This window comes from Betta splendens, chromosome 11 (assembly GCF_900634795.4).
Source record: "Betta splendens chromosome 11, fBetSpl5.4, whole genome shotgun sequence".
In the NCBI taxonomy this organism is placed as follows: domain Eukaryota; kingdom Metazoa; phylum Chordata; class Actinopteri; order Anabantiformes; family Osphronemidae; genus Betta; species Betta splendens.
This window is the reverse complement of record NC_040891.2, coordinates 13,291,229-13,315,850: the sequence shown is the minus strand read 5'-3', so window position 1 is coordinate 13,315,850 and position 24,622 is coordinate 13,291,229. Positions and strand designations below refer to the sequence as shown.

The window sequence follows — 24,622 nt, the reverse complement described above, 5'->3', positions numbered from 1 at the left end:
TACTTCATCAAAACATGGATATTTAGTTTTCAACTGCAGGTTTATGCAAATCGATCAATATCAAAGCAAAAAAATCTGAAGGATATTGATCAATACTGTTGAAAAATATGTTTGAGCCTCATCCTCAGGAAAATCACCTCAATAAACCCTCTGTGGTTTCCGTGTACTGCACATGACACCAGGGTAAGAGGAGTCCTCACACATGGCACAAATTTAGCTAATCCTTCGAAATAGGGGAATGAAAAAGACGCTCTGCTGTGGTTCCCGACATCAGTGTGATGATGGGTTGACACCAGCAGGGCACAGGAGGGGTCAGTGGATTATGTCATCACTGAGTTACTACAGTCACACCCTGCTGCATCCCTCTCTCTGTCCGCTTCTCTCTATACCAGGCACAGACCACAGATTACATAACGTGTCCCCACCCTTAAGCTTTAGTGGAGCAAAACAAAGGCACCCTGCCAGCACAGCACAGCACAGCACAGCACAGCACAGCACAGCACAGCACAGCACAGCACAGCACAGCACAGCACAGCACAGCACAGCACAGCACAGCACAGCACAGCACAGCACAGCACAGCACAGCACAGCACAGCACAGCACAGCACAGCACAGCACAGCACAGCAACCGCGGAGGGAGCAGCATCATGGGCATCTTTTACAGAGAGGTAGACACAGACTTTGGTCTATTTACATATATGACCGTGTGAGCTCCCTCGACACCCAGCAAAGGAATCAGGTAGGCTGTGTTTTCCTGGCAACTGCACTGGTGGAGCGTTCCTCCAAACAGAGGCTTCTCAAGCTTCCCTCAGTCCACGGCTTAGTTTAGCTTTGAAACTAAACATCCATGTCACTGCAAACTGCGCGGAGACGATAAACGCTTGTTTTGGTGGTTAGAAGATGTGGAGATGGATTTTTGTTCATTACACTACACAAACCAAAGCATCCGATTACAGCGTAACAAAAGCCTTATTTTTAGTGGCTGCAGAGGAGACCACAGTGTAACCCACCTTTTACATAACAAGCCACAAACAAGATCCCTCACGCATTACTCACGAAGCTAAAGTCTGGAAGAAAAGGAAACACCGACTGCGTGGGCGGAAAGGGACACGGGGTCGTTATCCTCCGAAAAAAACTAAACATGCTTCACCCAAGACAGAAGGGAATGATTACAGGGTTGCTATTCCCCTCACTGGCTGTTAATGGCATCTGAAATCTGTCTCCCCTGTCAAAACACACACGCACTGTTTCATGTTGCAAAACATTACTCCAAAAGTGCTGAGAAACAACAGGTCTTATTCTCAACACATGCTGCATCAGTTACATTAAACTTTAAAATGCCTGTTGTGTGGTGTTAAAATATAAAACAGAAACTTTTTTTTAGGAAGTTTTACTTAAGAATACTGCAAGGAACAAACTGTACATCATAGTTGATCTGTTCAAGTTAAAGCTAAATGACACAAGTTAGCACATTGAGCTACTTGCTTAAATAAAGGCAGTGTGCAGAATGTGATGGAAATGAATAATTAATCAATCCACTAATGTAACCTAAACATGTGGTAGTACAATCACACCTAAATCAAATAAAGACACGGGTGAATATCAATCAGGCAAGAGTTCGTGCATTAGTCTGTCTGCAGGCTGGTCGCTGTCATGACAACCAAATATCCATCCCACCCCCTCCCCTCCTTGTGTCATCCTCACTGAACTGTCTAGGATGCTGAGAAATGTGATTACTGGTGCCCTCAGGGCACAAGTGACGTAGCGGCACATGAAATGTGCTCACATTCGATTCTCGGCACCCACCTGATGTGAGTCTGCAGCTCGGCGGCTGTGGCCGGGGCTCCGCGGTGGGAGAGGAAGCCCGTCCATGCTCATTAAGGCGTTTGACAGATAATAATCAGTGAAGATGTGCTCATAATAGCCACAGATGCAAACATATGCTAATGAGCTACAGATGATCTGGAAAATAACCCAGGTGTCGCTGTGGAACAAGACCTCTATCTGTTCAATGAATAAAAATATTAAAACTGCATCAGCCCTTATTGAGCAGCACGGCCTCAGCCTGTTGACCGACAAATACCCACCAGCCTCCTCCCTCCCTGCCTGCTGGTTTGTAACACGTTCATATCTGCTCAGCGGTCTGCCCTGTTGGGCCTCGCCGTGCCAAATGGCGACTGTCAGCGGCGTAGTAGCGGCTTCTCACGGCGCCCATATGCACGCCGCTCACGTTCATCGCGTGGCCCCAGCTTTGGCTTTTTCTGCAGGCATCAAACATGCATCATCTGTGAGGGCTGAGGTGTCATCAGCATGTGCCACGCTGCTCCAATACACCAGCAATAGGCCTGAACAATGTCAGCGGACCAGTGTGTGGGCCGGCGAGAGTCACCTGGTAGATGATGCACTTAGTAAAGAGCAAGTGGCTTCATCACACTATATTTAATGGCATTTAAGCGTTAGAGCCCCTGTCCTGTCTCGATGGATGTAACAAACTGCAAAGGAGGAGCGCTGGAAAAAAAAAGAGAAGAAGAGGTAGAAAACTGGCAGAGTGAGCAAAGAGGAAGAGGAGCGATGCCTCACTGGGCCGAAGATGATGAGATGGGAGTCGGCAGCTGCCCCCTTCTTCCCTGTCACTGTGCGGGAGGGAGATGGAGATTATGTAACTCAAGCACCTCCACCAGGCTGCTGTACAAACACACACCAACATCAAACACACCCTCACACTGGCGGAGGTATTCTTAGAGTAGTCACCAACAACGTGCTGCAGCTCCACAAAAACACGCTCCTCACACAATTTAAGTTATGGTTCCGAGCAGAAACAGAGGAAATCTGCTTCTAAACCCTGAATGTGCTTTTTATTATGCAAGAGGGGAATTAAATGTGTGAGCTGAAAAATAGTCCAAGGACTCATCAGCCTTGTGTAAAAGTGTAGAAATTAATGAGCTGAAGATGTAGATGTGTTTATTGTTAACAGTGTTTGCACCTACTGATGTGTAAAAACAAACCTACGTGTAACGCGTCAGATCATCAGTTAACTAATAAAACAGGCAGACCGCTGCGTTTTTCCTCCTGACGGGCTCTGAAATAACTTTTGTTGCAAATTGGCTCTAAATAATAAATAAAAGTGGGCTGAATTAATAATGGTTCCGCTAAAGCAGGACGTCTCCTGCTGGAAAAATACAGTGTCACCTTCAACGCGTCTGCTTTTATCTGGCTCGCTTCCTGTGGTCTGTGGTGGACGGGCAGCGTTTCAGCCGCCCTCAGCAGCTGAGACACACAATCAGCGGCCACATGAGCGGCCGTCAGCGTCTGACACATGGTTTCTTCATCTGCAGTCACGCCCAGAGCAGAGACTCCCGGCGGCCTCCAGGGAAGCGCCTGTGTCAGAGCACAGCGGAGGGGCAGCGCTGCAGGAAGGCTCCCCTCAGTGACCGGCGGCAGGCCATGATGCGGCGGAGGACTCCTCACCGAGTCCCATTAGGCTGCAGTCTGTCATCATCTGCCGGTTTACAGCTCAGCCTCGAGTGACTTCCCTCCCTCCTCTTCACCGCAGGAACTGAGCTAGGAGCCGAGGCCGGTCCTCAAACTGGGAGGGATGAGTGACAGCGAGGCATCAAGCCATTTCAATCAGAGAGGCTGCTTTAAATCTCCAACATGAACCATTCAACTTATGCAAATGTGTTAAATACACTCTGGTTTCTGTAACATTTCAAGATCACACTCGCATAGATGCCTCAGACAAGCAGAGACGTAATGGGAGGAGGTTTTCTTTATCTGCGCTCTCTGCAGCCTGGAGATCAGCTGCTGACTGCTAAACACCCCACATCTGGGGGAGGCAGAGGGAGGGGGGGGTTGTTTATGTGCAGCGCTGAATGTGAATGACATCAACGGCATTACGGTGCACGCAGGCGCCGCCACAATATATGGCTTCAAAAGGGGCCGCGATGCAGATCATGGACCTGCGTGATTTACCGTAGACGTCCTCTGCTCCACAACAGCAACAATAATTAGAGGCTAAGTTATCGCTCCATCCTCCTGCAAACGCGTGACAGCACTGCAAACACCCAGTCAACAAATGAAATATTGATCTCACACACACACACACACACACACACACACACACACACACACACACACACACACACACACACACACACACACACACACACACACACACACACACACACACACACACACACACACACACACACACACACACACACACACACACACACACACACTATCTGTACAGTACCACTGCCCCCGCAGGAAACTGTAGGTGGAAGAAGCAGCAGACTGGAGGCCACTGATTATTGGGAATGCGTGGGATCCTTGTGAAAAATTGATATAACTATGTGGGTAGAGGAGCGTGAGAGTTAGCGCTCGTGTGCAGGCAAACATGAACGGGATGTGAATACAACCCCTTCTATCGCTCACAGGCCGTGCACGCGTTTCGCCTAAAACCCGCCTGCATCACAACAGACGGAGACAGAGCCCGGCTTCCAGAACCGGAGCAACGTGGAGCCAGTTACAGTGAATGCAGTTCAATCTGAGTTATGAATCACTCTCTCACTGGGTCGCATCCATATCAGGATGCTGCTCAGGCTTATCTTCGTTAACAGCAGTTCTATAGTTCTAGAGTCCAGTCCGACTGGAGCACGTTTCACTTCATTTCTGTGTTTGAGCCTTCGCGTCACTTGAAACAGTAAACAAAGAGACGCTTCTGTCTCTACGGAAGCAAAAACGGAACCAAAACAAGCTGCGCGTCAAACTCCATCCACTCAGCGCCTCCAGTTCCCCCAGCGGCGGTTCCACTGGACTGAACCCGGCGGGTCATCAGACGGCGCTGAGACGGGACGCACGTCTCCAGCGCCGCTCAAACAGTGGCGTCTGTGTGGAGCCTTAGGAGGAAGACGAGGGGGAGGGGCGTCCGCACGCAGCTCAGTTCAACACCCAGGTACGAACGTGTTACAGAGCTGAGACGCAACGACTCACAGCTGAACAGTGAGTGACCAACCTGGGTCCAGGCTGGCCGGACCCCGACCCAAACCCGGCACAGGAGCGACTACACCACCAGTGCGTTTGTGCATTTACACAAATGACTAATGACTCGCTATGAAGCCGCGCGACTAATAAAGATCCGTCAAGCGCATCCAACTGTACCAGCAACTCATCTGCAGTTTGAGACCATGCTTAATTCTGCACCAGCCCACAGAAAATCTACTCGTTTGACGTTCCGCTAGAAATAAAAAAAAGGCTTTTATCTGAAATGTGGAAGCAGTTTTCACTTGAATTTTATGTGCTGAATAATTGAGAAAACACTGGCAGATGGAGCAGCGAGCAGCTCAACGGTCCAGCGCTCGCTGCAGAACAGACACATCCCGTCGCTGCATGTCACCCTCCACATCCTCCCACACTCTGACAACTACGGCCATGAAATAACAATAAAAACAATATCATCACTCTGACTCCTCGTTGTTGAACCCTCTCCCCCGAGGCTGCACGTCACACACACAGCATCGCAGGCACCACCAGCAGATGGAAGTCAGAGTGGGGACTTACGCATGCGTCTGCTCTACGGAGCCCGGCCCGGCCCGGTCCAGTTACAAAGCGGTCCCGTTTCCTCCTGAGGAAAACAAGGCGTTTAAAGCCTCCAGCTCCACGCTCCCTCTGCCCACTTGTTGTTTGTGAGTGCAGCGGCGCAGACGAGTGACAACACGCTTCCTGTCTGACGACAGCGGAGATTCTGGTGTGTTCACACAGCTCCGCGCCTCTGACCTCAAACCCTGCACCGCGCGTTTCACAACAGCCCAGAAGACACCGTCCTCTGGCCGTACCGGCCACTCTGCCGGTGCTTCACGGAACCGACACGCAGCAAACGAGCAGCGAGCGCCTGAACGCGTCTCCTGTGTCAACACATGCAGCCGCAGCGCTGTTTTCAGCCCATCAGCTGTGGCTCTGCAGCAGCGGCAAAGGCGTCGCCGGCGCGTTTCTCAGAATAATGTGACGAGGAGGGGAATTCCTGTAAGGCCCAGGAAGCGAGGGGGGGGGGGGTTAGCGCCGGGTGACGTCACTTAAACCGGCTTTGGCACCCTCCAGGGGCTCTTTGTCCCCGCCTCCCTCCCTCTCCCTCACCCGCTCCGTGTTTGTGTTGCAGGGGAGGAATCTACCAGCGCCGCCGCTGCCGCTGCAGCTGCTGCTGAAGCTAAAGCTGCTGCTGCTAATGGGCCTCAGTCAGTCGCCGGGTGAGCAGCTGTTTACCTGAGGAACGCTGTGTTTCTGATGGTCACCCCGCAGCGCTTTCACTTCCTTTTCAATAATGACTTTGCATGTTCAGCGTTTACACTGAAAACATAGGAACAGAAGTGAAACTGTTGATAGTAAAGCTTCCTTAATACTGAAACGCTGGACAGCGTTGGTCATGTAGTTTACGCAGGTTTAAATTGGTCAAATTGAAAGTACAACCTACAGAACGTCTACGAATAGAAGGCGCTAACTTGAGCACAATACGCTGCTGTCTGTGGGGAGTCAGGCTCCCGTCTTCAGCCTCAGGTCATGCACAGTCTTCTTTTTTTAGCACCTCCGACCAAATGGACCCTTTCATCACCTAATTCGATTTTAATTGGATTTACTGTGATGAATGAGTGTGTGCTGTATCTTCTTCCTCGTCACAGAGACTGAAGCCAAGCACAAACGTTTTCCTTCATCTCATTAAAACCGTATCTGTTGCCGTGTGACATCTGCCACTTATTCCTGTCTGACTGGTTCCCTGATTTTTGTACTAATGTCACATTTGCAGAGGTCCAGGTGGTGCAGCGTCAGGTTTTATTCTATGAAGGTCTGGGACTGAGACAGGTGAAGTGAAGCTGCAGATCGCCATGGGAGGGTTCCACCTGGTCCATGTTTAAAGGAGGGGATTCTCACGTCTGAGCAGTGCTGGGCCTTTTACACAAATGTGACCTAGATGACAAGCACCTTTTACACAAATGTGACCTAGATGACAAGCACTGTGTGTGACGCTTGTGATGCTGTACTGTGTGTGTGTGTGGAAAAAAGAGGAAACACCCTCTGCTTTATTTTTTGCCTCAGTATTTATGGGGGAATTCTGAAGGTTTCACAGTTTTACCACAGGAGCGGTTCAGAAATTCAGATAAATATTGACTCTGGCTGGAGACGAGACGCTCCGCGACCAGGACCTTTCTGCTGTGTCACTGCCAGGGTTCACAGAACAAACACGTCGCCGGCACAAACTCCAGGATCAACATCGCACTCTGTGATTAAGACGGCCAGAGAAACACCAGGAGGCTGCTGCTGCCGGGTTCAAACCCCAGAAAAGGACCAGTGACTGAGCAGCTGCGCCTGTTAAACGGCCTGAAGCAGTGGAAACGCCGCCTCATCGCCGTGGAAACATCTGAGTTAATAACAGCTGAGCTGGCGATAATGTAACAGAGCCTTAATGAAGTAATCCAACTAGTAGCCTCTAATGCTCGGCCTCTGTGAGCTGCCATTAATGTGCACAAACATCCTTCAGCGCCGCAGTCGGCACAAATTATCATGTCCTGGATTTCCACACCTTCATGTCTGTGTCATGTGCAAGAGAAACTGTGACACAAAGCAGATTCCTCCTCCGTGCATCACAGGTATGTACGGTCTGTTTCGACACCGTTCTATCACAGCAGTTACACAATCGGTTTCAAGTTGTCCAGTCAAACACAACAAACAAAGGGAGCTCGTCTCGGTTCGTTTGCCAAGAGGTGTGATGGTGTTCTGTACTAATCTGTCTGGAATCCCTCAGTGAGCATCAGGAGGACAACATGGAGGACGAGACGCACGGTCCCCAGGACTCGGCTCCGTCCTCCCTCACGGCATCAGATAACAACAGGTAAATCTGAGCCCAATCACAGGAATCCAGCTCAGTTCTGACCACAGGCTTCACCAGCTGACAGATGCTGCCGCCATATCTGCACATGTCATCACGTCCCCGTCCTCGCCATGAGAGCAGCGGTTAATACAGCTGCCAAGGCTTCTAGGAAGAGACGAGTGTTAATTAGACGCGGGGCTGAGCCGCGCAGCAAAAGGCAGCGAGGGCACGCAGGATGTGAAGGCATGCCACGTCACTGAGCGTGTTTCCAAACAGCACTTTAATCCAGCTCAGGCTCTGATCCCCGTCACCCCCTCCCTCCACAAAACATCCCATAATGAGCCGACGCGCTAACGAGGAGAAACGACACTTCCTGTGTTTCAAACCAGACCTGCAGCGGTCGACGTGAACTGACCGACTGTGGCTCTGATGAGCTTTGATACTGTGACTGATGGGAGCAACAAGCCTCACAGCATCTGGAGGCATCAGCGCCAGCCTCCAGCCTCCACCTCGCCTCCACCTCGCCCGTGGACCTCCGGCCCGGCTCTGCGCTCCCTCAGGGCTCTCCTGCAGCTGCTCCGCTCTCTCTGCCTTCTTGGGGTCTGTTTTTTCCCAGACGACCATCTGCTTCTACAGCTCATTTAGCACATACACACCCTCACATGCACGCGGCTGGTGCCGCATGTAAACATGGAGGGACGCGACGGCAGATCACGCACTGGATCGGTGCAGGCTGCATGTGGAGCTTCCTGCGCCCTCTTCTTCCTCTGTGGTGTCATGGCCGCCGCCCACCTTCATGCCATCCACAGCTGTTACTCTGTGCTCCTCTGCCATCAGCGCAGGCAGGAGGTAACGTTGCATAACCACAGAAACACGGCGTTCCCTCTCTTCATCCTCCCCCTCCTTTCATTTTCTAGCCTCCGTTTCCCCACCTTGTTTTCCTCTTCTCTTCCTCCTTCCATCATCACCACCATCTCTTACTCCCCCATTTTCTCCCTCCCCATCCCTTTCCTGCCCACTCCTCTCTCCTCCATTTTGGTGTCTTATGAAACCAAACTGCTCCCGAGCTTAAAAAAACACACCACCAATAAAGAGATTAAAAGCTACAGATTTTCATTATTAATAAGTTGTTTATCCAAGAAAACACTGAAAACACTGAGATGTGACCAACACGTTCAATCAATCATAAATATCCTTCTTTTGTTCATCAAACACCAACAGTCCTTATCCACTTACTTATACCACAAACAAAAACAGCCAAGTCTGATATTAAGGAAGCTGGGACCAATAAATTATTAACATTTTGTTTCAATGACTAAAACAGCTCCAGATTTGATTGTGGATCTAAGGTTTATGTTGAACAGAGAGAAGCTGAATGTCATTAGAGGTTTCTGAAAACTTTTTTTTACTGCTCATTAAAATTTCTGACAGCAGCTAATGATGCTCCTCTGTTGGTCCTGTTCTCAGCCCAGTGCAGAGGAGCAGGTTCAGGTCGTCTAATCTAATAATCACTGCAGCTCCAACGCACAAACGACCATGTTTCCATTTAAAAAGGAGCTCGGTCCACTGAAATCTGCACAAGAGGACGTGACGTAAAGCTCAATGGAAACTCAGCAGTCGCTGGAAGTGTGAACACATCCTGAAGCGTCGCTGGACTCATGAACTCACTGGATTCAGACTTAGCACGATCCTTGTTGTTCATTTGTGTTTCGATGCCTCCACCTCCTCCTGAGCGGGAGCACGGCTGCAGGTGATGCAGCAGCGCCCACAGCAGCTCTCTGCTCATGAAGCACCGGAGGGGGAGACGGAGCCCGGTGCTTCATCGCCTCTGCCTCTGACCTGAACTGTTGCGTAACGGCTGCGTTTGCGCCGCAGGTGGGTGACGTTCACCCATCAACGCGGTTTTAAGGATGAACCCCGTGACGTTCAGCTTCTTCTCACGTTGAGCTGAGACAACCTTCACTAAGGCAGAATTTGCAAACTTATAATAAACTGCATCTATTTTATAATCAATTCTAATTTTACACACTTGATGCTTCTCTGTTTACAGCGTGTACGTGAAGCACCTGGTGAAATGAACACCCGCTGTGACATTTTCACCAAACAAAGCAGCTGATAATGACGATAAAAGGCTGATTGCATTAAAACAAGACTAAACTTTACCAAAATGAAGAAACGACGTGATGAAGCAGGAAGACGCAGACAGAGGAGCAGTGGCAGCGCTGCACAGTACCTGTTACAGGACGGGACTCAGAGCAGCTGCTGCTCGTCCCCCTCCTAGGTTCACGGCACTTGCGGGGAAACACCTGACATTCCCGACCTCTCCCAGCCACAAACCGCTGACATTCCTCCGCCCCGAAAAAGTGAAAAATGGCAGCGCCGCCGGGAAGCGAGCGTCTGGCTGCCGTCTCTGACTCCAACACAGCCGCTCTCTGCTTTCACTTCACGGGTTCCTCTGCTGCCTGTGTAGCAAGCACGCTGCTCACTCCTCCTCCTCCTCCTCCTCTCTTCTCCTCCTTCCTCGTCCTGTTTTTTTAATCCCTGCTCTAAATCAGGGAAAGCCCTGCCTGACTGCCGGAGCGCCGACTTCCCCCAGCCGAGCAGCACAGCGCTGTGTTTTCCAAATAGCAGGATGGAGGCTCTAAAAACAGCACTAATTCCTCCACACACACACACACACACACACACACAGGTCGGATTAGCTGCTAACCTACTTGTGGCACACAACTTCCCACGCCCCTGCTGAGGCTATAAATATCTATCTATCCGTCCTGTGCATTGATCCTATCTGTGTAGGGCAGCAGCCGACGCACAACGAGACTAACGAAGGCGCTGAGAGAAGCCTCACAGAGAGAGAGAGAGAGGAAGACGAGGGGCGGACGGGGTTAACGTGGACCCGAACACAGGGAGCAGACAGCTGGAAGGTGGCCACATGAACACATGGCGAAATATTTATGTCTGACGAAGCATTTACAGCTTAATCGCAGGGTTCACCTCACTTCACCCGAAGTGTAAAAAGAAATGAGCTGCAGCAACGAGTCTGAGGAGAATCGCTATCACCGAGCTAACGTTAGCACAGAGTTCCTTCTGGCTCCAGAGCCTGATGTTCCACCCGTTTAAGCATTCTATAAAAGCATGAGGCGGGTTGCCAGATTTGACTGGCCTCTACAGCGCTGACCACACGCCGGGTACAGACACAAACAGCCGGTTTCATGTGAAACTTCACGCTGACGACGCTTGTGGTGCAAACGTCACATCAGAGGTTCGAGCCATTGAGAATCCCCCTTCACATGAACTACTCTGACCTGGAAACACCTCAGGTGAGCGACAAACCAACAGGCGCATCTTCTCAGCTTATGAAAATAATGACTACAATGAGAGCTCAGCAGATGAGGACGCATGTTTTCTCCATCACTCACTGTCTCTGAGGCGGTTGTTCCTGTCTGAGGTACACGCACGCGCGCGCACACACACACTCACACTCTCTCACACACACACACACACACACACACACACACACACACACACACACACACACACACACACACACACACACACACACACACACACACACACACACACACACACACACACACACACACACACACACACACACACACACACACACACACACACACACACACACACAGAGCCTGGATTTTATTTTACAAGGCACACCTGAACCAGAGACTGAGTCACACGTCGACAGCCTGCGAGTTCCCACAAACAACTTCTGCCTGTCGCACACTTTTCACACAGCGGCGGCGTCTTTACTTCTTCTGCGAGCGCTCCACTGAGATCACGCGTGACGCGAGCTCTAAAAATAACCCACTACCCATTTTCTCTCTGTGGACGCTGGGAACGTCACAGCCCAGAATTCCCTGGAGACGCTGCCACCCGGAGGAATGTCAGAGCCCCCCCCCTCCAGCATCTCTCCCCATGGCAACAGCGGCTAAAGGAAGAGACGGCTGTTACGCAAGAGGGGGAAGCGTTGGCAGCAGGCAGGCGCCCCTTCCTCCTCCTCCTCCTCCTCCTCCTCCTCCTCCTCCACCACATGTTTTCACAGCCTCCTGTTAACTGTGCGGACATTCGTCCCCATCGCTCCCTCACATCTTGACTCTGGCTCCTCTTCCTCCTCGCCCTCCTCCTCCTCCTAAGCTGCTTTGGCCCTTTTCATTTTCCTCTTCACCTCTCCTCTTCTTTATCGACTCTTTTTCTGTTCCATTTATCTTGTCGACACCCGCAGACGCGACGCTCTGCTGCACGAGTGAGCAGCTCAAAAAAAAAAAAAAAAAAAAAGAAAGGGAACAGAAGAAGTTGTTTCTACGGTCAAATGTGCCGGCGCCACAGAATCACATGATGAGAGCTCGATGTGACCGACTGAACCCAGTGGAGGAAGCAGAGTGCGAGTTTGCCTTCATGCACTCAGTAATTCTATTAGCACTGTAATAAAAATAAGTAGGTTTCATTCATCATGAGATGTTGATGCTTTTCTCTCACTTTGACATTTTAATGGGATCAGAATTCCCTAATGGTTAAATCTGATGGACGACTGCTTTGTCTGAACATGAAACATTACCAGTGTTTTGTGTGTGTCACGTTCTGACCTCAAGCGACTGGTTTGACCTCCTGACCTCTCTCCCGTCCTGAGTTTACTGAGCCGACCTCACTCATACCTCACCCTGTCATGACTCACGCCGGTTTTATTCCAGTATCCACTGGCTGCGCAGACAGTCGACAGCAGACTCCCCTCCCTCCCTCGTCCACTCCCACTCCTGATACCGACAGACTTCAGGCCTGGCTTCCTCCCACTCTCCCCCTTCCGCCTCTTTGCTTAGTCAAAAGCTACAAACGCACAAATGAAACAACATATTTCCTGCTGAAGGTAAACGTCCCACACAAGCGAGAAAAACAATGAGTAGAGTTTATGAATGAACACTGATACGAGGCGGGTCCTGGAAACGTTTCCCCACAGAACCAGCACTTAGCAACACTGAGGCCAGTATCCACTTCCCAGTTTGGGTTTGATTTCAAGGAGAAATGTTTGGGCAAGAATGTGAAAAGTGAGGGAGTTTGAGGTACATTTACTTCACTTACTACTTGAGTATTTTTTGATACAAACTCACCCACTTGTAAGCGGCAGTGTTAGCTTAGCTTAGCATAAAGAGTAGAAGCAGAGGGAAGAGTTAGCATTTACTAAGACCGTCGCTAAACACTTGATCAGCAGCCTCATTCATTCACGCCACGAAGGCGTGGCTCTGATCCTCTGCCTGTGGGTCCTGACGCGGCCTCCTGCTGTGTGGAGGCTTTTGAGAAGGCGCCTGACAGGGTTCTACGAGCGCTGGGCTCTGTGTCGGCAGCCTCCGTTCCCATGGGGCCCGGCCGTTAGTCATCCTCCGAAACCGACTCGCACACAGCTGCGCTGCGATTGGCCGGCGGGCGGCCACGGTGCCACAGTCGTCCCACGCAGCCGCGAAGCAGCGAGTGTCAGTGTTGATAAACACAGCCCACGGCCTGACCTTAAGGCCTCTCACCCGTCCCTCCGCCCACCAGAACTCAGCTCCACCAACATCTGGCACCGCCGCTTCCACTCAAGGTCTCCTCAAGGCTGAGGTGAAACTTTAATGCACTCTGTGACACGGCTGCTGAATTAATGATGTCCTGAGTTATTACATCGCGGCGACAAACTGCTCCCATTAAAAGCAACACAAGACATCGAGACATAGTTTCATAAACACACACACACACACACACACACACACACACACACACACACACACAGTGAGGGGAGCGTGGTGTTTTCCCGCCAGATCTAAACTGACATCCATCCACACAAAGGCTGTGCAGCCGCTTGAAGCTGTCACGCCGCCACGCGCCGAGAAACCTGCACTCGAGTCCTTCAATACGGGAAAAACGGAACAAAACATAGTCAGAAAAAGGATTCTGGAAAAAGGAGACCCGACACGGATCCCACATTTCCATCACTAGGACACGTCACAGCTGTTTTCTTCCGTCGCGGTTTGGTGGAAAATAATCGAGGAACCCTCTTTCACAGAAACATGTGGATGGAAATGGGAGTTTTATTTTTCCGCTTTAGGAAAGTTGGTTGACAGAGTGAAAGAGCAGCAAGAGAAAAGAGGATTTTATTCCTAAAAACCTCATCATGAAGGAATCTGTATAAGAAGCTGTGACACGGGACAACTTTGTTAGGTTTATTCCTGTTTTAACTTTATATCTGACAGGACGATGCCGTGCGCCATCTTTTATTATTTTGAACTCAGACAACTTAACAGTCGTCTTCATCGGAAGCTCAGCTCTAAGCGTTAAACGCGTGGCTGCACTGCGTCAGCGCTGCCTCAGTCTGTGCAGCTCTGCAGGGTGGAGCATGCGTGAACCCAGGCCTCACTCAGGACAGCAGCTTATTAAATCCACTCCTGTCAAACCCAATACCATCCCAGAGCCGCGCACCAACAAATGCTCCTGCAGTCTCATTAGCGTAACCAGGTAAACATCCTGCAGTCCGCCCCCATTTACTACACAGTCAAACATTCCCCTCTTGTTTTCCCTTCGTCTTCTCCCCCCCTCTCTCTCCCTTCCCTCCATCCGTAGGAGGTTCCAGCAGTAGGACACAAGAACCAGCACCTGCAGACCAAGACTCATGCTGCTCTGTTTCCCTGGCAACCCCCACATTGGGCTTTGCTTGTGTAAACCATTAAGCGATGCCAGTTATATACACATATACACACACACACACACTTTTTTTAATTTGAGCAGCTTTTCCAAAGCTTCGTTCATTATATTTTTAAACCTCCGGCAGCTTTACCCGCATCACATTTTCCCCGCGACGATAAAACGGACCCCTGGGAGCGCGCAGTTTGTCGGGGCACTTCTCTGCACATGACATACATCCTCGGCAGGAGCGAGCGCTCCACCCACTCACTGTGTCATGACGATGTGACATCCAGCTTCTCCACTGCAGGGAAAATTTCCTGCACTATTCTGGGTCCCTGTGCTGACGTGAGCAGAGCCCCCCCCCAAATCTTTCCTGCTCCGACGCCAACGCTCACCTTTCCGACTTGCCAACATCAATGTTGCTCAACCAAGTTTCCAGGAAGTGGCTCCGCAGAGGCTCACCTGTGGAGGCGAGAGGTCCGGTGTGCGAGGAGGTCGCCGTTCGTTAGCGCCAATTATGTCGGCCGACAGCGTACAAACGGGCCGGGCTGCACAGAAGCCCTCGGTACCGGCCCAAACGAAGCCCAGGACTCACACAAGGCCGTAAACACCCAGGTCTTCAGTCCTCGTCTGAGTCACAAACGCACACACGTGCCCGGGCGTCTGGGCAGCGACGGACGGCACCAGAGGCCTTGGCAGGCTGTTAATGAAGGAGTAAATGCACGGCTGCCTCCACAGAGCGACGCTCGCAGCTCAGACGAGAAGGTGCGCGGTCGATGGAGGAGGGAACACGCAAACACAGACGCGTTAGCGGTGTGAGCTGGGTATTAGTCACCAGCGCCTGATAAGGAGGCAGGAGCTGACACACATTCAAACCGAGAGTGTGTGCGCAGCACGTAGTTTAAGGTGAGGTCGGAGGAAAAAAAAGCTGAAGTGGGATTAAAACAGCACAAGACACAACCACACAACTAGCAGGGCCCAAACCATTGGTCATTTACCAACTTCTGCTTTCTTTAAAGTGGACATTTACTGCTACTGTTTATCATAATCTAAAAAGAGCAGGAGGGAGTGAAACAGAGGCCTCATTAATTAATGTAAATAGAAAATGCTAAAACACCAAATCTAAACTCAATTAAAATATTCCTCGATTCACTTACAGTGAACAAGCGAGTTGTTGGCACAAAAATGGAAAAACGGCAACAAAACAACAATTACTTTAGAAGCTTCCAAATGAAATTCTCACAAATTAGCTCAGTGACAAATTGGTTTCCTGAGAACCAGATGTCAGCAGGTGTTGGGAGGATCCCGGCCTGATGCGGTTCCCCCCGAGGGCGGATCCCGAGCACGGATCACACACACACGGAGCAAAGCAGCAGATCCGAACCCGCTGCTCACAACAGCAAAACCACACGTCATTTTTCACACTGTATTGCATTTCATTCACACAAAGTGGAGCCATAACCATTCTGCTGCCCGGTCCCGCCCTGTCCCAGCTGTCAAAGTGAAAGCTGCTCTGAGGTTACCAGCGAGTTACGCAGGCATCCCTCAACTGGTTTCGGCCCGTCTGTTGTAGTTACTGTTGCTAAAACCCGCTTCACTGGTGCCTCGGGGAGAGAGGTTCCCTTTGTGTGAATCTCCCTGCTTTCACACACACTGTAATTTGAAGGGACTGTACGGAAACACTGGTTTGGCTGCCTGAGCATGACACAACATGTAAAAATCCAGTCACCGATGCCAGGAAGTTAACCCTTACTCTGCACCGCTCCAGCTTTTAAACAGGAAGAGAGTCGAACTCTTCACGTACAAACTATCCAGACGCTGAAGTTTGAACAGCTGATTATCTGTGTTTGTGGGACGTGTGTAGTTTTGCCCCCGGGGGCTGTTTTCCATGGCAGCGGTTGCCAGGAAGCCACGGACGCTTTGTGAACTTAGACCTGAGGGTTCTTCAAACGTTAACAAAACACTTTGTTGTCTTCTCTGACAAGTCTGGTATCAGGTGCCAAGAATTGTTTTTCCAGTGTGCCGTACGTCACTGGGACGGCCTGTTAGTTTCCTCTCACAAGTCAAATCTCAATTTAAAATCAGTCTGTGGTTTCACGTGCAACTTTAAAACCAGATTACCTGAGAAAGCGGGTCCGGTCTCCAGAGTGACCATAACCGGGTCAGCGCCGAGGTCAAACGTCGATCATTAACAGCAAACAGTGAAAACAAGTCAGCATCTAGAATAAATCCATAGTCTGTGCACATGACGCTTCTACAGAATCTACGTCTACGCGTGAGAAGCACCGTCTCCCTGCATCAGCTTTACAGCCTAAACATGTTCCACCGTGTTAAACGGACCTGGTTTCACTGCAGTTGTCCACCATTCATCAGGCAGCGGGATCCCGGCCGAGGCAGGGGACCGGACCTGTGGGGCTGCGGAGCGAGCGGCCTTTAATAAGACAGGAGGAATGTGGAGTCGGCCCATAAACACTGGCGCTGCTAACAAGTCTGGGCACTTTCAGGGGCACAGACCGAAGGCGACCGCCGCGAGGCCAGTGAACGCATCGTCTGCGAGGGGGGGGTGAAGGCGGCTCCGAGCGCTTGGCCTGAAAGGTTAATAAACAGCAGTCATTCGTGAAGCTGTGGGTTTTAACCCCAGCTCACATTCTTTTTCCACTGCCACTAACTAGGCCACGCGTCCCCATCACGACTCCTGCGTCTGAGGAGGAGGAGGCGCGTGAACGGCAGAAACAACCAGGACAAACAATGGCTGACTGTGTCCAAGACCTTGAAGGGGAACAGTAACGTAGAGAGGCTGAATTAACTTAATCAAGCCAAGCAGTGTGTCTACACAACCTCTACTACACTATTATTTTTAACACACTATGCTTTTCAATTCAATTTTATTTGAATAGCGTCAAATCACAACAAGGTTTTCTCAAGGCACTTTACAAGGAACTTACACACCTAAACCCACAAATACCACATACTTCAGTTTAGCCTAAGTTGTAATTATTACAATTACAATTAAATGTGACCGGGTGAGATGAGTGTGAGGGAGGGAGAGAGGAGGATGACGACGGCAACAACAACAACAACAACAACAGGCAGGACGGCTTTAAACTGCTCCTTCCTCACTTTGGGAACGTGGCCGATATGAATCCCTGGTGTTTCAGCACATTAAAGCATGAACTCTCTCTCCCGTGTCGTGAGCAGCTGCTGCGTTTCAGTGCTTTTGTCCCTGAATTACCAGGTATCCGTGCACATGGGCTGATGTGTGTCGGAGGGAAACGATCGCCTGAAAGAGGAAGGATCTGTCTGACAGGCGCTGGAACGTCAGTGTGACAGACTCCTCACAAACGTCCGCGTGTTTGTTTTCAGCAGGTGGAACTTCACCTGTTTGTGGAGGAGTTTCCACAGCACGAACGCGGCAACTTGTTTGTAAACGGTAAAAGTGAGATCATTATGTCATTCTAAGCCACTTTGACCTCAGGCATCAGTGATATTCTGGAAATAACAGGTGCCGTTTAAAATATTCAGCAGGTGTGATTTATGTGGAACAAAATGTGAAAGGTTGGAAATTGACACAAAGCGCTGACCTTTAATCTGATTAAATCAAAAGCCCCCGAGGTAAAACGGCTGAAATGACCTGAACACCACAGGTCGCCTCGCTGTAAATCACTCCCATATTATAAATAGATACTCGCTCCTGTTCAGTTTAAACCCCACATATCCAATAAGCCGCGTTCTCCGGCCTGTCGCACGTCAGCGCGTGCGTTCCGTTTGAAGGGGAGACCAGCTGTTTAAGGAACGTAAACAGAGCTCCAGGAGGGAGCCGGGGTTCCTAGCTTCCTGAGCTCTTACCGGCAAACTGCGTCATAGCATCACGCGTCACACGAGGAGGAGCCTGGTCCTCGAGTTACACTGGGGTTTATTAGGACTTAAACTAGTGGAACTGAAGGACACTGATCCCAGTGGGGATCCACTTCCTTTAACCCACTTATTTCTCACTCCGACTGGATCCAGCTCGTGTTGAACCCCCCCACAAATAACTAGCATCAGCCCAGCGCTGCCCTGAATGCAAAATCCTCCCAGTGATACCAGTGAAACCACTGCAGAGCCCCCGAGGTTTCCACCAGACGAACCTCAGGCCCAGGAATTAAACGCCACCTCTGCATTCGTGCCGAGCTTAATTACAGCCGCGTTACTGAGCGTCGGAGGCTCATCGCTTCGAGCACGATGCATCATCAGGCGATGATGATGAGGTTTGAGTTTCCAGGAAAACACCCTGTTCACAGCAGAGTTTAAGCAAGTGATAGCGTGCAATTAGCATTTCCTGTCTGATAAAGGAAGCGTGTTTAGCGCACGGTTGGGTGCAGAGGTGACGAACGGGGTTAAAAAAACAAAAAGGCAGGACACGAAACCAAACGGACGCCTCGACGCGTTATGAAAGAGGCGAAGGTACCGAGAGATTTCATCAGAACCGGAGTCGGGTCCAAGTCAACAGCTCCAACAAACTTCTGCTTTTTAAATAGGCTGCAGTAGATAAACACCCAGACAACAGAGTTTACACAGGGAGAGGATGCGTCCTCACATTTTCTGGACAATTAAGGAAGGGGTGAGGTCAGAACCGGGTCCTGGACCAGAGCCACTGCACAGGCTGACTGTTTACTTTACACCAAGAAATGTTAACAAGCAGAAAACAAACGGCTAAAACGAGAACACAGTAAAACGCAAACACAGTAACGTCTGCTTAAACAACCACAGGCCGAACCCAGAACGGCCACCGAGACGTAGAACAAGTCACAAAACCTCCAGACAACTTTTAAAAGTGATTTTTGCCCAGATTTGAGCACCGTCCACATTCAATAAAAAAAGCATATTACACAAAATCCAACAGTGTTCATTGGCTGCAGGTCTGTTGCCTGCACCACGAGGAACAAGAAGATCTCCATTAAAAATAGAAGCGCTTGGCTGCCGCTTCTGTCCTCTGATGTAATGTACTGCTCTGAAACTTAATTATTAACGTTGTTTGGCCCAGTAAAAAAAAAAAAAAACACAGCGCACAGGAAGTGTTTACACAATAAATAAACAGAGGGACTCGCAGACATGAGGAAATGTGGCGAGCGGATCGACTGCTGGGCAGCGACAGTGATGCACATTTTCACACCCAGCATGCAACGCTGCACATTCAGAGATCTGTGAACGACCAACGTCTGTTGACACGCAAATCTGTCAGTTCTCAGCACAACACGGAATCCCTCACGCCAGCGCCGGGGCCCGGCCCGGTCCGTCCGGCGCCGCTGCATGACTTTAGCTCCAAACGGAACCACAAACAAAGGTGGGCTTTGTTTGTTCGCTGAACTCATCCTCCCTGGACTGGAACCAGTCACGGAGGCCTGTTACAGACATGGGTGGGGACGGAGCAGTGGGTCGGGTCCAGAACCTTAACGCCGGGTCGTGTTTGGGTCACAACCAAAAGGCGAAGCAGCTGCTGCCACAATCATCATCATCATCATCATCATCATCATCGCCTGCGAGCGCTGGAAACCACCGGGCCGCGTTTTTGCATAACACAACACACGGCGAACGCAGCCCTAATCTGAACCAGGCGGAACAAGAGGCTGCAGCACCGTTTGGGTTTCATCAGAGCGGGTCAGGACCTTCACATTCGCCCGCTCCCAGGAAGCGCTGCTTCACGTCGCTCAGCGGCGACATTGAAGAAAATAACGACTCTATTTTAAGCCCAACCACACATTTGGTGCCTCCTCAGACCGGACGGCTTCGCCGGGGGAACCTCAGAGTCGGACCCACCTTTGAGGTTTTTCGGGTTGTTCTGCTTGGTGCGCGGCATCTTTGCGCCTCGGCTCACAGATGCATCTTGGGGAAAGCGGTTTCTTGCGCTGGACCTGGAGACGAGCCGAGTCGAGGGCTACGATCCTGGAACATCTAGGAGAAAACACACACACACACACACACACACACATAAATGGAGGTGGGAGCAGCCTGAATGAGGCACTATGCTGGTGCAGCTGTCTGGAAGCGCGGGACAGAGCCGCTGATTGAGTTCTCCCCTCAAACAGGTGTTCTGGCCGGACCGCTCATTCCGGGCATCCCCTCTCTGCTCTGCTGCGCTGTGTGCGGTGCAGCCCGCGCTATCGTGCGCCGCCGGTGGGAGGAGGTGCGAACGCGGCGCCCCGGTATCAGTAGAACCTCTGCAGCAGCTGCTATCTGCCACTCTGATCTCACACACACACACACACACACACACACACACACACACGACGGAGCGAGACTGATGCCAATGCACAAAGTCAAAACGGCACCGGGCGACCCGGACCGGACCGGACCTCCATGCACTCAAACCCACGGATCTTAATGCAGCTCTTGTGCAGATTTCGAGCGGGTGCAGAAGTTAACCCTCCCAGAGCTGCACATGTGACCGGACTCACACATCACCAAAGCCTGAATAAACATCCAGCTCATCATGATTAGGAGCTTTCCTGCCCTTGCATCATCTCCACGTCCCCATAACACCTCTGCTGGAGCAGTGAGCGTTGCAGTAAACAGCAGCGCTGGGAAGCAGCCTTTGTTTCCCCTCACCAATATTACATAACACTACAACTGGATGAGGATCCTTCTCCATACAGTTGGTACATGTGGCGCTAGAGCAATGACATCATCTCACGGCGGACTCACTGTGGACGGCGCCAGGTCGCAAAACGCGCACACGCACGCGCGCATCCGGGTCGGCTTGAAGTCACCGGGCAGAACACGAAGCGCTCCTCACCTGGCTCTCCCAAAGACGTGCGGTTCCGCTCAGCGCGCGCTCGACGGTGCCGACGAGGCGCGAGACACGGGCGTGCGCATCTCCTCCGGCGCGTCTGCCAGCACGTCTGCTCGCATGCATGCGCGTGCGTGCGTGCGTGCGCGGAAATCTGAGGAAACACCCTGATGCTGAGGCGAGGATGGAAGAAAAATAACACGCCGCCGATTCTGCGCCGTAACGATGCGTCCTCAGCCCCGCGCCCGCAGGTGACGGCTGATTTCCGCTCACACCTGAGGATCAACCCGCGGGATTATGTAAAGGCAGAGCCGCGGCAGCAGCGCGTGCACGGCCACGCACCGACGGTGCCCGGCAGTGTGACACAATTAATAACACTGATGAATGTCAATAATAAATAATAGGGATTTTTAGCCCAGGTTCACGGGGATGCGCGCTGAGCAAACGCAATAAACGCACAATAGTCACAATATGTGTCTAAATGAGATTTAAACGCGTGAGATGGAGTCAGCAAAAACAATCTGTGGGAATAGCGTATTCTGTGCCTGTTGCAACACGTGAACGCCCTGCGCGTGAGGGAGGAGCCAGGGAAAACCCCTCCGTCTCTGCAACGGCGCTCGCCCGGAACACTTCCCCTTGGCCGACCGAACCCCGCCGCGGCCGAACCCTCGCGCGTCCGCACACGCACGTCCGCCCCGGCGCGAGCGCCCCCGGTGCAGCACGCCGCCGCGGCGGGCGGCAGCGGCCGCGGCCGCGTCCGCGTGCGTCTTACCTGCAGAGGGAAGCGGCAACAAAGAGCCGCGCGCGGCGGAGAGCCCAAGCTGCGTCCTCGGAGCTCCGCTCCGCTGCAGAAGTGTCCTCCGCAAAGGCAGCGGGGGCTGCGCCAAACGCGCAGCGGCCGCGCCGCGTCCCGCCGGCCGCGCTGTCGCCGAAAGGAGCCCTCAAAGTTCACGGCGGGCTAAAAGCGGACGAGGCGCGTGAAGCATGTCCGACTCTGTGGCTGCAGCTACACGCGCGGCGCTAGAAGCCGCTCCGGGCCGAAGCACGCGCCGGAAAACAAGACGAGCGCGCGGAAAGTGGCCGTGTTCATACTCACACGTGCAGTTTTAGCTAGTGTCAGGGCTGTAACGCACCTTTTGGGGCGAGGAGGAGGGGGACAGCGCTGTGTTTTCTGCCTTCACCTTCTCGCTCACTTTCTATTGCAGGAAACAGACAGGCCCTCTGACGTCAGCGGGGGTCCCGTCTCCGCCTCCCAGCCACCGGGTGTCCTCCGCGCGCTGAGGGGGATTTCCGACGGCCGAACTGCCGCCACAGCAGAACCGAAGCGTGCTCCTTTTGACTCGGGAGTGAAAGTCTCAACTTCGTCTTGATTCCGGTGTCTTAACGTGCTCCGTCGTCCGCTTGAGGCGCCTTTAGAGCTGGCCGTAGTCCGCCCGTGAGGTGCCGTGTTTCGGGTCGTGCGTCGTAAACGCCCCTGAGGGACCCCTTCCACCCTCTCTGCTGCACATAGTTTAGGACTGACGGTTTTCCCGGAGGTTCCTTGTTGTCAGGTCACGTTGTCGCCCTCCGCCGCTACCAGCCGGGCTTTCCCAGGCTCGAACCCGCAGCAGGGACGTAGCCGTGGGCCTTTCTGCACCGAGGACTCCGCTGTAACTGTAAATAAGACGCTGGATGAACCGAGGCTTTTCAAACGCTCATATGACGTGAAGCGAGCCGCAGCACACAGCGGCGTTATTGTAATCAACACGTGACTGACCTGCAGAGTTCCAATGACGTTTTTAAATGCACATTCAAAACTTTATTGACAATTTTTATTTACACTCATGCACGTCAATAAACCAATTCCCTGTAACACATACTCATTAATAAATGGTCCAAATTTTTATTATTAAAGATATAATGTAAATAATCTGACGCAGGTTCTGCATGACCTTTTAAGTTTTATAATAAATTTAAATGGCTTTCAGACCTTTGACCTTTGACCAGATCTAGTTATCTGTTGTAATCTAAAACACAAAGCAGGCGTGGGTAATAAATCATAGTCTTGGGTTTGGGTTTAATCTGTTAATTATTTATTCTGTCAATTCATACTGTCCAGCTTCAAACACAATTAGCACTTTGGTAGTACTGTACACATTCAGGACTTCAGTTCGGGTCAATTTTGTTTTTCAAACAGACACATAAAATGTTTGAAAAATCATTAAGCACCAAAACCAGGAAGCAGGAAAACAGTTGTGTTTACAAGATTTGTTTTTTTGTATTTCGCCTCCTAAATATTCATCTGCACATTTCACATACAATCTGGATGATCACTATTGTTCTGTGCAGTTTAATTAACATTCAGCACAATAATTTTGGATTTAATAAAGCTGAGAACTAAGCTGAGAACAAGTACAACTGCCTTCCAGACAGGTCAAAGTGCATGAGCACTAATGGGTTACACTTTATTCTTTCAGTTGTGTTTCCCCGACTGTAGCTCACACTTTCCATCAGCTTCATCTCATCGAGCTGTTTGGGTCGTTGACTGTAGCAGCAATGGAGGGAAACTTTACTTGAGCTTTTTCCTTTGAGCAACATATTACAAGACTGTGAAACCATGCCACCCCATAAAGCAACGTGTTCCCTCAGCCCACTCAAGAATTAAACATAAGACGCGCGTTAGATGGTGGGAAGTCCGTTATGTGTTATGTTATATGACTGTGTTCAGTTCTGTGCTCGGGGTATTTTGGTGTCGTTGCAGCGGTTGCCAGGTTGCACAGACTTGGCCTGGTGTCACGGTGTTGTTATTTTTACCCTGCTCAAACCGTGGCCACCCTGCGTGTGAGCGGGTGCAGCAATGACACATCACCTAAGGAGAAAGGTCACGCTATTTTCTGCCCCATCCTCAGAAACAGCGCTCAGATAAATGTAGAAATAAAAGTAATAGATTTCCCCTGGCAACAGGTCGGCTGAGGGAGAAACGCATCGGCCGAGCGGCAGCAGAACGGAGGAAGGCGTCGACGTGCATGAGAAAGTCTCACAGAGGAAGTAGCACATGAGCACACGGCCGTTTCAGTTTAGGTTCATATTTACATTCAAATACAAGGAGGCAACGGTAAAACTAAACTGAACATCCAGCCAGAAGCTGCAGTCGCTGCAGAATCGGTCTCTGAGGAACATGCAGGAGAAACTTTGCTGCAGTGAGCAAATCTGCCTATTAATAAGTGATTGTGTGACAGCCGCCCACTTCCATATCACAGGCATCCTGCCGACTGCAGAGTGGGGCTCCTGGCTCAGCCAGCTTTATGACTCACCTGTTTCAACTGCAACAACTTAAAATGGTA

At 51.0% G+C, this 24,622-nt stretch overlaps 1 protein-coding gene across 5 annotated transcripts in view; it reads right to left on the bottom strand.

The window, feature by feature from the left end:
• Positions 1 to 22,935, bottom strand: part of hivep1 (HIVEP zinc finger 1) — a 34,739-nt gene extending 11,804 nt beyond the window's left edge. The window contains exons 1-2 of one of the 5 annotated variants that reach the window (XM_029166252.3): positions 22,433 to 22,935; positions 20,330 to 20,464 (exon numbers count right to left, since the gene is read on the bottom strand). In XM_029166252.3, coding sequence (XP_029022085.1) covers positions 20,330 to 20,369 — 40 coding nt within the window. In that variant the 5' untranslated portion in view covers positions 20,370 to 20,464; positions 22,433 to 22,935. Of the gene's footprint in view, positions 1 to 5,562; positions 5,977 to 20,329; positions 20,465 to 21,214; positions 21,537 to 22,071; positions 22,375 to 22,432 lie in introns of those variants that run through there. The other 4 variants (XM_029166251.3, XM_029166253.3, XM_029166254.3 and 1 more) reach the window with 4 other exon arrangements.
• Positions 22,936 to 24,622: the final 1,687 nt, after the last annotated feature.